Source organism: Leucoraja erinacea, chromosome 9 (assembly GCF_028641065.1).
Source record: "Leucoraja erinacea ecotype New England chromosome 9, Leri_hhj_1, whole genome shotgun sequence".
NCBI classification, from domain to species: Eukaryota; Metazoa; Chordata; class Chondrichthyes; order Rajiformes; family Rajidae; genus Leucoraja; species Leucoraja erinaceus.
In genome coordinates this window covers 9,218,449-9,233,579 of record NC_073385.1, presented here as the reverse complement: position 1 = coordinate 9,233,579, position 15,131 = coordinate 9,218,449, and the positions used below count along the sequence as shown (strand labels likewise).

The 15,131-nt window shown below is 46.8% G+C and overlaps 1 protein-coding gene across 2 annotated transcripts in view; it reads left to right on the top strand.

Annotated features, from left to right (window-relative positions):
- Positions 1-12,402, top strand: part of bcl11ba (BCL11 transcription factor B a) — a 185,730-nt gene extending 173,328 nt beyond the window's left edge. The window contains exons 3-4 of one of the 2 annotated variants that reach the window (XM_055640099.1): positions 7,720-9,604; positions 10,999-12,402. In XM_055640099.1, coding sequence (XP_055496074.1) covers positions 7,720-9,604; positions 10,999-11,014 — 1,901 coding nt within the window. In that variant the 3' untranslated portion in view covers positions 11,015-12,402. Of the gene's footprint in view, positions 1-7,719 lie in introns of both variants that reach the window. The other variant, XM_055640098.1, reaches the window with a different exon arrangement.
- Positions 12,403-15,131: the final 2,729 nt, after the last annotated feature.

The window sequence follows — 15,131 nt, the reverse complement described above, 5'->3', positions numbered from 1 at the left end:
TTTTCTCCGTAGGGGTGGTTGAACTGCACGGATATGTTGCGGACACTGTGCTGAAAGGCTGCTGCGAGTGAACTTGGTTGGAAAAGTTTCAAGGCATCTTTGTGAGGATGCTGGCTCGAGGCCACAAGACTCGCTAGGGTCAGTGAGAGGATATCAAAACTTTGTTCACTTTGTGTACATTGTAAGTTTGCCCCTCCAACAGTTATAGTGACAAGACTGTGTGTTCAGATTCAGATTCAATTTTAATTGTAATTGTCAGTGTACAGTACAGAGACAACGAAATGCATAGAGAGTGTGGAAACAGGCCCTTTGGCCCAACTTGCCCATGCCGGCCATTGTTCCCCACCTACACTAGTTCCACCTGCCTGCATTCCGCCCATATCCCTTGTGTATTGTGTGCAGTTTTGGTCCCCTAATGTGAGGAAGGACATTCTTGCTATTGAGGGAGTGCAGCGTAGGTTTACAAGGTTAATTCCCGGGATGGCGGGAGTGTCATATGCTGAGAGAATGGAGCGGCTGGGCTTGTACACTCTGGAGTTTAGAAGGATGAGAGGATATCTTATTGAAACATATAAGATTATTAAGTGTTTGGACACGCTAGAGGCAGGAAACATGTTCCCGATGTTGGGGGAGTCCAGGACCAGGGGCCGCAGTTTAAGAATAAGGGGTAAGCCATTTAGAACGGAGACAAGGAAACACTTTTTCTCACAGAGAGTTGTGAGTGTGTGGAATTCTCTGTGGAGGCAGGTTCTCTGGTTACTTTCAAGAGAGAGCTGAATAGGGCTCTTAAAGATAGCGGAGTCAGGGGATATGGGGGAGAAGGCAGGAACGGGATACTGATTGGGGATGATCAGCCATGATCACATTGAATGGCGGTGCTGGCTCGAAGGGCCGAATGGCCTACTCCTGCACCTATTGTCTATTGTCTATAAACCTGTCCCATCTATGTACCTGTCTAAATGCCTCTTAAACGTTGCGAATAGTACCTGAGTCAACTACCTCCTCCAGCAGCTCATTCCATACACCCACCACCCTTTGTGTGAAAAAGTCACCCATTAGGTTCTTAATAGATGTTTCCCCCCCCACACCTTAAACCTATGCCCTCTGGTTCTCGACTCCCCTACTCTGGTCAAAAGACTCTACGCGTCTGCCTGATCTATTCCTCCATACGATCAACCCCTCATCGACCTGCGCTCAAATCAATAAAAGTCCTAGCCTGCACAATCTCTCAAGCCCTTGAGTCATCTATTCCTTCTGTCCAGAGATGCTGCATGACCCGCTGAGTTACTCCGGCATTTTGTGTCTCCCTTTAATCTCTGCTCCTCTCACCTTAAAGCTATGCCCTTTACAGATGCTCCTCGACATACGATGCGTCGACTTACGATATTTCGACTTCACGGCGGTGGAAAAGCGATACACATTCAATAGAAACCGTACTTTGAATTTTGAATTTTAATCTTTTCCCGGGCTAGCGATATGCGGTACGATACTCTCTCGTGGTGCTGGCCAACGGCAGCGAGCCGCTGCAGTCTCGTGGATACGCTAAAAGAGCGCGTCGATGATCCCACTATTCTCGAGCCTTATCAGAAGAGATAGAATGTTTGGTAGGTTAGGTGCATTTTCGACATATACGATATTTTCGATTTACGATGGGTTTCTGGGAACGTAACCCCATTGTAAGTTGAGGAGCACCTGTATTCTTTGACAATTTCCACCCTGGGAAAACGGTTCTGACTGACTTTGGCACGTTATTGTCCGATATTAGGTGTTGACATAGAGGGCAATTTTCGAATCAGACGCCCATTACACGCAGCAGCTGATTATTAATGTTATTGCCCGCGGACGGATTAAACAATGGACGGTGTGTTCAACAGAGGCCTGATCTCCACCGTCTGTCTCATCCCACTGCCTCTCCATGGATGTACCTCCTCCCCTTCAAATCCACAGTCTTCTTTCTCTTGGGCCAAGCTCCAGCCCGAGAGAAGTTCTCAGGCCAACAAATTAATTGTTCTTGGTGTCATATTTTGCCACATAACCTGGTGAGCGCACGCCTATCGTGGCTGGGCGCTGGGTGGGGAGAGTCGGAGAGAGGAGGCTAGGCTTCCTCGTCTCATTGACGCTGTGTGTAACTTAGGGGTGGCGAGGGTTAATTTCTGCCAGTGTAAGATAAAGAATGAGGCTATCATATTAACACAACGTACTGGGACAGCCTTAATGAAAAAACATTAATGGCACTCTTCAATGAGCTGAGCAGCAGTGCGCAGGTCATTAAAGTTCCCCTCATCAGGCACCATATGGAAATGGCTGTAGAGATCTCCTGTACATTTTTAGAAGTCTAATTGAACAGCTGTCTCTGATTAATTGATTAATTTAAAGCCAGGAAAAGTAGGTAAAAACCCAAGGTGAAGGATGAGGCTGCTCATTAAATGGATGGAATACCACTCCCGGGAACTCCTCACAGGCCCCTGCGTGACGGAGACGAGCCGGGTGGACAGTATTAACGTCGCGCTGGCAGCAGGAGCTCCAGAGACCCAGGCACTCGCACGGATAACGTGCGCTAATCCAGGCAGGGGCTGCGAGCGTTTGCAGCTCCAGTCAGTCAGCGGGCTGTTCCCGTGTCGCAAGCTGCGCCCTGGGTCTGCTCGCTTCCTAATCGTCCAGCAAAATCCCTCGGCAACCCCTAGTCACGGTGGCATTAGTCACAGCCTTGGTCAGGCAGCATGCTGAGTCGTGGGTTCAAATCCCACGTAGGCGGCCTCGACCACAGTAAATCAAGACCCCAGTGCCACGTGGAAGGGGTGGGGTGGGGGGGGGGGGGGGGCTGCTCTAGAAGATGTGTTGCTTTTCACGGGTTGCCAGAACAAAAAATACAGCATGAAGCGTTTTAAAGAAGAATGCGGGAATTCATAGCTGCATCTGGTCAAAATTGAGTATTTAATGGGACAGTATCACACTGATCCTCACGTAGCCCTCTCCCAAGGGTGGCACAGCTGGTAGTGCTGCTGCCTCACGGTGCCGGAGACCTGGGTTAGATCCTGACCTCAGGTGTTGTCTGTGTGGAGTTTGCATGTTCTCCCCGTGACCGTGTGGGTTTCCTCTGGCTTGCTCCCACGTGTGGGGTTATGGGTGAACTGACCTCTGTAAATTGCCCCTGGTGTGCAGGGAGTGAATGAGAAAGAAAGTGTGCTATCCTAGAACTACTGTGAATGGATGATCGATGGTCGGCTTGGACTTGGTGGGCAGAAGGGCCTGTTTGCGTGCTCTGTCCCTAAACTAAACTATCAAGCAATGGGTGGTCCTTTTTCCAAACACTGGGAGAATCGTTAATCAAAGTCCTGTGCCCAGAAGAAACAATGGCATTACAGCTAAAAACTATTAATCAAATGTTTGCGAGTCAAGGAATACCCTGCAAAGGAATACCCACTTTCTGATAAGTTCATTGAGTGCCTTGAAGACAAGAAAGGTGCAATAAAAATGCAAATCATTTTAAAATGGCCCCTGACTTTGAGCAACCAAAAACACAGTGCAGGCCAGAGGGCACATTTGGCAGAATGAAACCTAGGATTAAAGATCATGTATGGTCTTTTCTTTGACTGGATAACACACAGCCAAGGTATTTCACTGTACCAGTGACAATAATAAACAAAACAAAATGAAACTAAATTAAACGTCGCAATGTTTAAGAAGCATTTAGACAAGTAGAGTCAAGAGCGTTTTATTCTCATATGTCCCAGGCAGAACAATGAAATTCTTACTTGCAGCAGCACAAGAGAACTCTGTAAACAACATAACGAAGGGAAAAAAAGATCGGTACGCACACATGTACACATAAAAACACTAGTGCAAAAAGACAAAACCAATGCCCCCAAGTCTATGTAGTTCTGAGGTTATTTGGAGGTTGTAGTGTTTAATAGCCTGGTGGCTGTAGGGAGGAAGCTGTTCCTGAACCTGGACGTTAAGGGCTTGTCCCGCTTAGGCGATTTTTTAGGCGACTAAGCTGTTGCCGGGGTGTCGCCTGAATGGTCGTGAGCCGTCTCCTCGGTCGCCAAAGAGTCGTAGCGTTTTTCTGGTCGCCCCTGGATTTTGAAATGCTCAAAACGTTTTGGCGACTGTGGGCTTGTCGTAGCTTGTCTTCTCCTACCGTAGGTGCTGTCGTAGGTTTTGGCAGGATGGCGTAGGTTGTCGCCGGTGTTGACCGGTGAATTCTATTGTCGTAGTCGCCTAAGTGGGACAGGCCCATTAGTCCAGACGCCGGTTTTTAGGCGACTTGCTACAACTACGACAGTCGCCTAACAAAATCATCTAGTGGGGCAGTTTTCAGATTTCTATATCTTCATCCCTGAAGCCAGGAGTGAAATGAGTGTGTGACCAGGGTGGTGTGGGTCTCTGATGATGTTGGCTGCCTGCCTTTTTTAAGGCAGCAACTCCTGCAAGTCCCTTAGATGGTGGGGAGGTCAGAGCCCGTGATAGATTTGGCAGTGTTCACCACTATACGCAGTCTTCTTCATTCCCGAGCGTTCAAGTAGCCGAAGCAAGCCGTGGTGCAACCAGTCACTATCCTCTCTACTCTACACTTGTAGAAGTGCGATCCCTCTCTTGGAGCCCTCCCTAAAATTGTACACCATGCTCCAGATTTGGTCTCACCAATGCCTTGTACAATAACATTATATCCCAGCTACTATACTCAATGCTCTGATTTATAAAGGCTAGCATACCAAAAGCTTTCTTTACCACCCTATCTATATGAGATTCCACCTTCAAGGAACTATGCACGGTTATACCCAGATCCCTCTGTTCAACTGTATTCTTCAATTCCCTACCATTTACCATGTACGTCCTATTTTGATTTGTCCTGCCAAGGTGTCACCTCACATTTATCAGCAAAAACTCCATCTGATCTTTCAGCCCATTTGCCAAAATGGCCTAAATCACCTGTAACTTTGGAAATCCTCTTCATTATCCGATATAGACAGGTTTCTGGGTCCTCATCCTTCCTCTTCCAAAGTCCACAATCAGTTCCTTGGTCTGACTGACATGGATAGGAGAGGTTTAGAGGGATACGGGCCAAACGCAGGCAGGTGGGACTAGTGTAGATGCGACATGTTGGTCAAGGTGGGCACATTGGGATATGGGCCCAACGCAGGCAGGTGGGACTAGTGTAGATGCAACACACTGGTCAAGGTGGGCAAGTTGGGATATAGGCCCAACGCAGGCAGGTGGGACTGGTGTATATGCAACACACTGGTCAAGGTGGGCAAGTTGGGCCTGTTTCCACACTGTATGTTTGACTGTGACTCTAGACTAAAAGAAAGTGGCTGATGAGAGTTCTGAAGCACAGTCAACAAGAAGGCCAAGATTTTGGTCAGCATCTCCCACTCCCATTTGGGAATTCAGTGGCCAGGTTCCGGGCCGCTGTTGAGAAAGTATAGACCGATCAATACCATGAATGTAAAGAAAGCCGTGACCCGTTTAAAAAATATTTCTTGATAATTTTTGTGAATAAAGTTTATCTTTGAAATTTTAAAACCAGAACAAAGATGCTCTGCATTAGGAAGCTTTCACTTTTGCTTTCCTTCTCAGTACTGGCTGCAGAGAGAGTAATGCATGCGTGCCTGCTGTGAATTGAAATGTTCAGAGTGCAGCTGATAAGTGGAGGGCTAACTTGTCTTAACTGGTAACCTCTGTTAGTGTTGGAGGTCTATGGTTTATGTTCATTCACCAGGGACGATAATGCTATCTTATTCAGTCCATGCTTTGTTTGCTAATTATTGAAAATAGCTTTTGGATGTCTGCGTATTATAATTGATTCTGTCACAGCATTAGATCAAACTAATAGAAAATTGACTTTCATTGAAACGTAGAAGTGATGAGAGTGACTGCACTCACTGCTTCTCTTTCCGTCCCCTGAACCCGATGGTGTTAAAAGTCCAGGCACATCTCATCCATGCCCACAGTTTTCAGCCAGAGCATGCCTTACCTGCATCAGGTGCCTGCTGTATGCGAAGCAGGCCATTCAGCCCCTCCTGCCTCTGGCAGCTTTTTCACAGCTCTCCACACAGTCTCACTCACCCTTTCCACGTCTCTTAACCCTGCAAATGTTTTCTGACGCATTTATCGAATTCCAATTAATGGAGCCTCATCTCTTGCAAACACTTACAGGTTGGTAGGATGTAGTCTGAAGAAGGCCAGCCACCCGAAACGTCACCTATTCCTTTTCTACACAGATGTTGTCTGACACGCTGAGTTACTCCAGCATTTTGACTTCAGAATTAAGGGACAGAAGTTTAGGGGTAATATGAGGGGGAACTTCTTTACGCAGAGAGTGGTAGCGGTGTGGAATGAGCTCCCAGTGGAAGTGGTGGAGACAGGTTCATTAGTATCATTTAAAAATAAATTGGATAGGCATATGGATGAGAAGGGAATGGAGGGTTATGGTATGAGTGCAGGCAGGTGGGACTAAGGGGAAAAAAAAAAATTGTTCGGCATGGACTTGTAGGGCCGAGATGGCCTGTTTCCGTGCTGTAATTGTTATATGGTTATATGGTTATTTTGTGCCAATCTGTCCGTAGTGTGTAGGATAGTGTTGGTGAACGGGGTAATTGTTGGCTGGTGTGGACCCGGTGAGCCGAAGGGCCTGTTTCCGCTGTATCTCTAAAATCTTAAGGCACGCTCCACAAACTGAGTCTGGGCATGTTATTACCCCATACGCTCTTCCCTACGTCATCCCAAACCATTTAATTGAAGGGGCAGATAATTGAGGAAGCTCTCCACGATCTGTGTGAACTCCCCTGTCTGACCTCAACCCACTCCCCATCCCTGGAATTTCCTCCACGGACCAGTAGTCATAGCAGCCACAGTCGTGAGAACAGGGTGAACCTCTCAAGAAAGGTGAGGTTGTCTCCCGGTGACTCCGACCTTAGAGCTGGTTTCCTAACTCACTCCAGGTCTTGACTCACTTCCGATCAGTCCGAAGAAGGGTCCCGATTCAAAACCACTGCTGTCCGATTATTCTCCGTCATGCTGCCTGAGTTTTCTTCCAGCACTTTGTGTTCAGCCCAAGTCCTTCACTCACCTCCAGCAGTGCTCACCGGCCAACAACAGATCCACGATCTGTTCCCCATTGCTCATGACCTCTCCGTGCCATTTACCGCACACTATTTCTGCCAGCTCGTGAAGCCAACAGCCCCTTGCCCCCCCCCCCCCCCCCCCCAACCCCCCTCCACTCTTGTCCATCCCCAGATTTCACTGGGCAATCACCCCTTCATCCACCAACTCCAGAATATCTCAACCTCCCAATTCCTTTTCCTCTCCATCGATTCTCGGAGGGATTTTTCTACATTCAGCTGCAATGTAAAAGCAAGTTTTACATAAGCGGCAGAGTTGTGTAGCTGCTGCCTCACAGTGCCAGAGACCCCGGTTCGATCCTGATCTCAGGTGCGGCCCGTGTGGAACATGTATGTCCTGTGACCTGCGTGGGTTTCCTCCCGGTGCTCCGGTTTCCTCCCACATTCGAAGGACAGGCGGTTGTGTAGGTTAATTGTCCTCTGCGTAGGTCAAACTGCCCTGGATGTGAAAGTGGAATGATACAGAACGAGTGCTGGATGATGGGCGTTGACTTGGTCGGCTGAAGGGCCGGCTTCCATTGCTGTGAATGTAAACTAAACCAAAGTTATAGCGGTGATATTATTTTAACCAACTCTCTCTTTGTTTTTCTCGCAGGCAAAGACGAGCCTTCAAGCTACATTTGCACAACTTGCAAGCAGCCTTTCATGAGCGCCTGGTTCCTGCTCCAACACGCACAGAACACGCACGGATTCCGCATTTACTTGGAGACCCACCCGTCCAACAGCCCCCTAACTCCACGGATTGGCCTTCCTCCATCGCTGGGCCCAGACCCCATCTCGCAGTCGCCTCTCACCACCTTCCTGGGCGAGAACAACCCTTTCAACCTGCTGCGGATGACGGGGCCCATCCTCCAGGAGCACCCGGGCTTCGGCGACGGACGCCTGCCCAACACTCCCCCCATCTTCAGCCCGCCCCCTCGGCATCACCTAGACCCTCATCGCTTGGACCGCCTTAGTGCCGACGAAATGGGCTTGGTATCCCAGCATCACAGTGCCTTCGACAGAGTAATGCGTTTAAACCACCCGCTGGGCATCGAGTCTCAGACCATGGACTTCTCCAGGAGGCTCCGGGAACTGGCAGGGAACAACAGTTCCACGCCGCCCCTGTCGCCCAGCCGCCACAACCCTATGCACCGCCTGCTCCAGCCCTTCCAGCCCAGCCCCAAGTCGCCCTTCCTGAGCACCCCCCCGCTGCCGCCCATGCCACCCAGCAGCACCACCCCGCCGCAGTCTCAAGCCAAGACCAAGTCGTGCGAGTTCTGCGGCAAGACCTTCAAGTTCCAGAGCAACCTGATCGTCCACAGGCGAAGCCACACTGGCGAGAAGCCCTACAAGTGCCAGCTGTGCGACCACGCCTGCTCGCAGGCCAGCAAGCTGAAGCGCCACATGAAGACCCACGTGCACAAGATGGCGGGCAGGTCGGACGACGGCTTGTCCGCCACCAGCTCGCCGGAGCCGGGCACCAGCGAGCACGCCGGCGGCGAGGGCTGCGGCCTCAAGGCAGGCGGCGGCGGCTCCGGCTTCATGAACGAGAACGAAGAGGAGGAGGAGGAGGAGGAGGAAGAGGAGGAGGAAGAGCTGGAGAACGAGAGCCGGCCCGAGTCGAGCTTCAGCATGGACTCGGAGCTGAGCCGCAACCGGGAGAATGGCTTCAAGCTGCCGGTCAACGACAAGCAGCAGCAGCACTGCGTGCTGGGCAAGGTGATGGAGAACGTGGGCCTCCGCGCCATCCAGCACTACGGCGACGTGCAGAAGCGCGCCATCTTCTCCAAGCGCTCGTCCGACGGCCAGAGGGACACGGGCGACGAAGACTCGGTGGCCGGCGAGATGGAGAGGCCCGGCGAGGAGGGCGCGGTCAACGGACGAGGCTTCGGGCCGCCCCCCGAGGCCTTCCCCATGCTGCTGCCCCGGAAGCCTCCGCTCATCGCCAGCCCCTCCCCTTCCTCCATCGCCTCGGCCAAGAGGATCAAGATGGAGAAAGACCTGGACCTGTCCTCCGCCACGCCCTTGATCCCCTCAGAGAACGTTTACTCGCAGTGGCTGGTGGGCTACGCGGCCTCCCGGCACTTCATGAAAGATCCTTTCCTGGGTTTCGGCGACTCCAGGCAGTCGCCCTTCGGCACCTCGTCGGAGCATTCGTCGGAGAACGGCAGCCTGAGGTTCTCCACTCCGCCCGGTGACATGCTGGACGGCGGCCTGTCGGGGAGAAGCGGGACGGCGAGCAGCGGCAGCACCCCCCACATGGGGTCGGGATCGTGCCCGGGCCCCGGGCGGCCGAGCTCGAAGGAAGGCCGACGGAGCGACACCTGCGAGTACTGCGGCAAAGTGTTCAAAAACTGCAGCAACTTGACAGTGCACCGCCGGAGCCACACGGGCGAGAGGCCTTACAAGTGCGAGCTCTGCAACTATGCCTGCGCCCAGAGCAGCAAGCTGACCCGCCACATGAAAACGCACGGCCAGATCGGCAAGGAGGTTTACAGGTGCGACATTTGTCAAATGCCCTTCAGCGTTTACAGCACCCTCGAGAAACACATGAAAAAGTGGCACGGAGAACACTTGTTGACGAGTGACGTTAAAATCGAACAAGCAGAAAGAAGCTAAAGCTCCTTGCAAGTTTTTTTTTTAGAAATTATATAAGGCAAAAAAAACACACACACACACACACACACACACACACACACACACACACACACACACACAAACAAACCACACAAAAAAAAGAGGACTTGGTTATATAATAAAACACACAAAACACACACACACACACACATACACGCACAAAAAAAACCTTTTTTTTTTCAATTGTAAAAGCTTAATTAATTGCCAACTGAGAAAAAAGTCAGCCCCGAGTGCCTCCTGTGGCACTTAATTTTCAAGGTATAATTTGTGTCTGAGAAGCTCAATCAAATCAGAGGGTGATATAGAGGCAGTAAAATAATGTTGAGCCTTTTCTACTGTGCAATAATTTCTGTATTTATTTGTTTTAAATATTTTTTCAAGTATCATGTGCAGGTACTTTTTCTTTTATTTTTTCGTTCTTTGTTTAGATTTTTTTTTAGGGTATCCCTTTTGATTTTACCCTCTTTTTTAAGGAAAAAAAACGGAAACCTGAGATTATTTGCATTTTGAAGATGCAGATCTGTAGAAATAACCCTTCTCTGGGGCCGCTGCTTATTTGGAATTGAATAGTTAACACAGTAATTTCTTGGATAGAAGCCGCGTTTGTTGATTCTTTTAATTTTTCTTTTGGTTTCATCAAGGGAGGGGTTTGTTTGGGGGTGAGACAGATTGGATTTGCACAAAAGAAAAATCATTTATAAAAGATAAAAAATGGTTTCTGTTTTAAAAGAAGGGAGATGCATCAGCGGATCACAATCCTAATCGTAGCACTTAACTAGTCGTTTGAAAAAAAACTGGGGTTCGAAATGTAGCACAGATCTTGCCATCCACTGGAGTCTGGAACTGCCGCTGCCAATTTTCGCCAATGACCCTTGGCTAAAACTAAACCGAGTTGAATGAGGATGAAAGAAAAGGAGCAGGCAGATGAGAGAGGCAACTTTCTCTCTCGTGCCCAATGATACCGGCCAGAAACTTAACCTAAGCAATAACGGTCTTTCAGTTTGTGTTACTAACTAGTGAGTAAAATGCATAGCAAACGTAAATCGAGCAAAGTCAGAAGTGCATTATTGCCAATGCCTATCGAAACATCTGTGCTTGATTGTATGCGATAAGCATTATTGCAGAAATGCACAAGTATTTTGCCAACAGGAGATGGATGGTGTTTGGCCATTGTGTTTTAAAGAGCTAAATTTGTACCTGAGATATTTCCTTTTTTTGAACCCGCACCTTAACATATTTGTTTTTTTAATTATAGAAACTGCGACTTCTGAACAAGAAAAACTATGGGAAATCTATGGTCCAAAAAGGGTTATGATATACATTAGGGAACAACTGAGATTAAAGTGTCAGTGTTGCTTAGAGTAGCATTCACAATACTGGCACTATATTAAAAAAATGTTAATGTCAGTTGACAGTTTTTATACTGCCATTCAATTTGACATGAGTGCCTTGAATATTTGATCTTCCTAATGAGTCTCTGAGACAAATGCAAAACCACTTTTTGTGAAGTTTAAAACAAAAGTACTGATTTGAAGAAGAGAGGACAAAAATCACACAACAAAGAGAAAGATGTACGTCATTAGATTCTAGAGTTCAACATGCACCAACAATCCAGAATTTATAGACAAACAAAATAAAAACAATCAGCGGATCTTCACGCCAGTCGCTACAAGTTGGTGAAGATGTGGCATCATCCCTTGCCCCCCAGTTAACCCAATAACCCCCACCCCACCCAGCTAATCAACTACGGAAACCGGTCTGTCGTTCTATGCTCATCAATTGATACTGCAGGACGCTGCTTAAACTGTGGGGAGCCCACTGTAGCAAAGCTCAATAGTAAAATAAACGATGCCTCCAGAATCCCAACAAGAACATAAAGACAGTTACTCATCAGGAACAATGGCTACTCCTTATTTTTTTTTTGGTTCTGAACAGAATTTAGTGCACTCAGTCTCGAATAAGTTTACAGTATTGAATATCTACAAGAGTGGAAAAAAAAACAAAAAAAAAAAATATTGTGTGTGCGTGCGTGCGTGTTTGTTGAATGATCAAGAGGTTTTTTTTCCGAAGTTTGCTTCGTAAATACATGGGTGCCATTATGGCCATGTGTATATTGGTTATCTGAATCAACTGGTGACGGGGTTTAATATATATATTACAGTTTCTTGATCACTGTAAAAGTGTACCAGTATTTGTAATAATGGAGAATGCCTGGGCATTTTACAAAATGGAGAGGAAAAAAAAAACAAAAAAAAAAAAATTTTTTTTTTTTTTTTCAAAAATGGAAATTGTTGCAGTAAATTTGTGGGTCTAAAATTGTTCTTGTCACTGTAATTGTAAAGTCTAATTGACTATCAGTTTTAGTAGACTTTTTTGCCTTGAGTGTTTTATCTTTTTTCAAAAATTGTATAGAACTTGTATTGGGAAGGACGATTACTGCTACCATATGTAGGCAAGAAAAAAAATTAGTAGAAGAGTGCATATTCATGTAATTGCTTTGCTTAAAATCACATTCCTGACCTGTACTTTTTCCCTCTGTTTCTCTGGAATGGTTACTTGGTATTGGTTCATAATAGCGTAGGCACTTGCTGTATTTATACAGGAGCTTGTATTTTTTAACTGTTTGCTTGTCCTTTTAAAGGTACAACAAAAAAGAAAAGTACCTTTTTTTTGGTAGTGGATTAGAAGAAAAAAAAACACACAAGCTGCCATAATATATTTTTTTAATTTTGGCAGGATAAAAATAGTGCAAAAATAATTTGTATGTTCTGAAATCTTATTGTACAGGAGAAAAAAAGGTCGTGTAACGACCTTTTGTTTAAAAAAAAATAACAAAATGGAATTAGGAAATGCATTGCTGGTCACTGATAATTTGATTTTCAGTTGTACAGTTCCCCGTCCCCATCACCACCCGACTTTCCACATTGGTGGATATGCATGGTTTACAGTTTTTGCCAGTATGTTTTGCATTTTTTTTTCCTTTGTGATTTTTGCAGCCTTCGCTCTCCCTGTTCACACACTCTGATTCGATCTGTTGTGGTCAGAGTTAGATCAATGTAAATCCAACCGAACGAAGACCAAAACATGTTGCACTGGCACTGCTTTACGGATCACTCAGTGTGTGGCATGGAAGACGATGGATGAGTCAATGTCGTGTACATGCTGAGCAGGTATATGTCCACAGGGACAAAGTTTCCTTATGTTGGATGCATTTTTGCCCTTTATTTGTTTTGTAAAATATGTGGACAGTTCTTTCTTGAAGTAAAATCAATGATTAGCTCATTGATTTGTGCAGTATTAGAAACCACTAGACGTCACTAATGGTAGAAACCATCAAAAGTGGAAGTGAATATATACTGCATTTACCAACAGCGGACCTACCTTTAATAGTTCTGCATTTTTCTTTTCTTTTTTTTTGTCCCTGATGCATCCATGTTGTGTGCATGGCACTGTTGAGTCCAACGTTTCCATGGGGATTTGGGTTTTGGGCCTCCTTGGTCTGCTGCTGTGTAAAACCAATGAGGCAGGTACAAGTATGTGTCGATCTAAGCTGCCATTTGGTTTCCTGTGTTAACATTCACTTCTAATTTCACATTCCACAGTTCCTCAACATTTTGTAATGATAATAGCAAAGAGGTGGGATGAAACCATTTGTATTTTGACACTTTGAAATTTGCACTAAAAACAGGGAGACAAACCATTCTGAGCACGTAATTGGCACATTAGGTAAATGTAATACTTCAAGTTCTGAAACGTTAGTCCTCCACGATTTGAAGGTGTGAGCAGCATTTATCAACCTCCTTGCATTTTCGGTTACTTACAAGGCTAAGTGACGTTAAGTGGCCAGTTCTTAGTAGGTTTGTTACTTAGCCAAATTATTGCATTTTCTGTAAATAAAAAGGTACAAAGCCGTTGAGGTTTCCGTGCATACCTGCTTATTCTGCAACTATTGCCAATTGCAGTCGATTATGTCAGCCGTTGATGGTGTTGCATGATTTTATTTTATTTTACGAGGTGAAAAGATGCTCATGTGCCCCAGTTTTAAAGCTACTGGAAACGGTCATTATTCTCACGGATGCCCTTACTTCCCCACTGCACGATCCCATCCAGTACAGGCAGCTCAATGAGACGGAATAAGGGTCAATGCCATTCCGAACCCGGGGGCTAGAATCAGTTCTCCTAGTCTGCAAGCTACACCTCGATTGCTTTGGAACAGCCCAGGTAATGGTGCCAACTCTGTCACTTGGCCAAACTGCAAACAGTGTTTCAATGTTACCATCTGTGGAGCCTTCCTTCTCCATCCACTAAAAGGCCCTCTGGCACATTGACCTATGTTTTCCCAGGACAGTCCGGTGTTGGAGAACCTGAACTATTTTGAGAGTCGTCGTGCCATTTTCACATAACTCACCTGCGGCAAAAATACAATCATTGTTAGACCTTTCAATGTCCCATGCACTGTAGTAAAAGAGAGGACTGGAAGTGATAAAAATTGATTCATATCTGTTATCCCCTCCACTATGCCAAGGGGTTTATTTTTCAATATAAAGTGGCGGTGTTTGCTTGTTGCATCATCAAGCAAAGTCCACTTAAAAGGATTTGGGGAACGGGCGTGAGCTGAGCATGTAGGAAAAAGACAAGTGCCTCTTGTGATCTGCCACTGAAGGGACGTTAGGAAATTAATGTGGCGTTGCGTCACAGACCCTTTCCAAGGCACTGCCTTCTCAGCCGACACAGAGGGAAGGAGGCATTCATCTGGGTAGTGACCAAGAATTCACCTGTTCCCACATATGGCCCCCTCTAGATATGGCATGTGGGTGTACACACAGAGGGCAGACCTCTGGTATTCACCCAGCTTGTCATTTCTCACCATTGACCAGAGTTGAGGATGTACTACAGGTGCAGAAGGAAGCACCTGTTGAAAGTGTCAGATGCCATTACCTGGGAATTGAGGCACCTTTGAACTGAGCAACAATGGTGATTGCACAATGACTTCCAGCAGAGAACTTTAAATAGCTGCTCCCCTGACCTTGGCAAACTTCTTTTTCAAAAATACTGGGCTTGTTTTCTCGTGCAGATATTAACACCCCCCTCCCGGTCCAGCGACCATTTGATATCAGATCACTTTCAGCATCAGTGGTTACTCCTTTAACATGGTACCATTTAATTATGTGACGTTGCCCATCTCTGGTTAATGTTCAGGCCATTAACAGTTTATGCCATAGTACGTCACCAGGTAAGACCCCCCCCACCCCACCCCCCAGCTGCCATTTACCACTAGCCTGAGCACCATGAACGTCCCTGTTTGGAGATTTAAGAGAAACAAAAACTCTGATTAAAACATTCTAAGTTCAAGAACTTATGTTTCATCCTGCCTCTGTCGAGTACAGT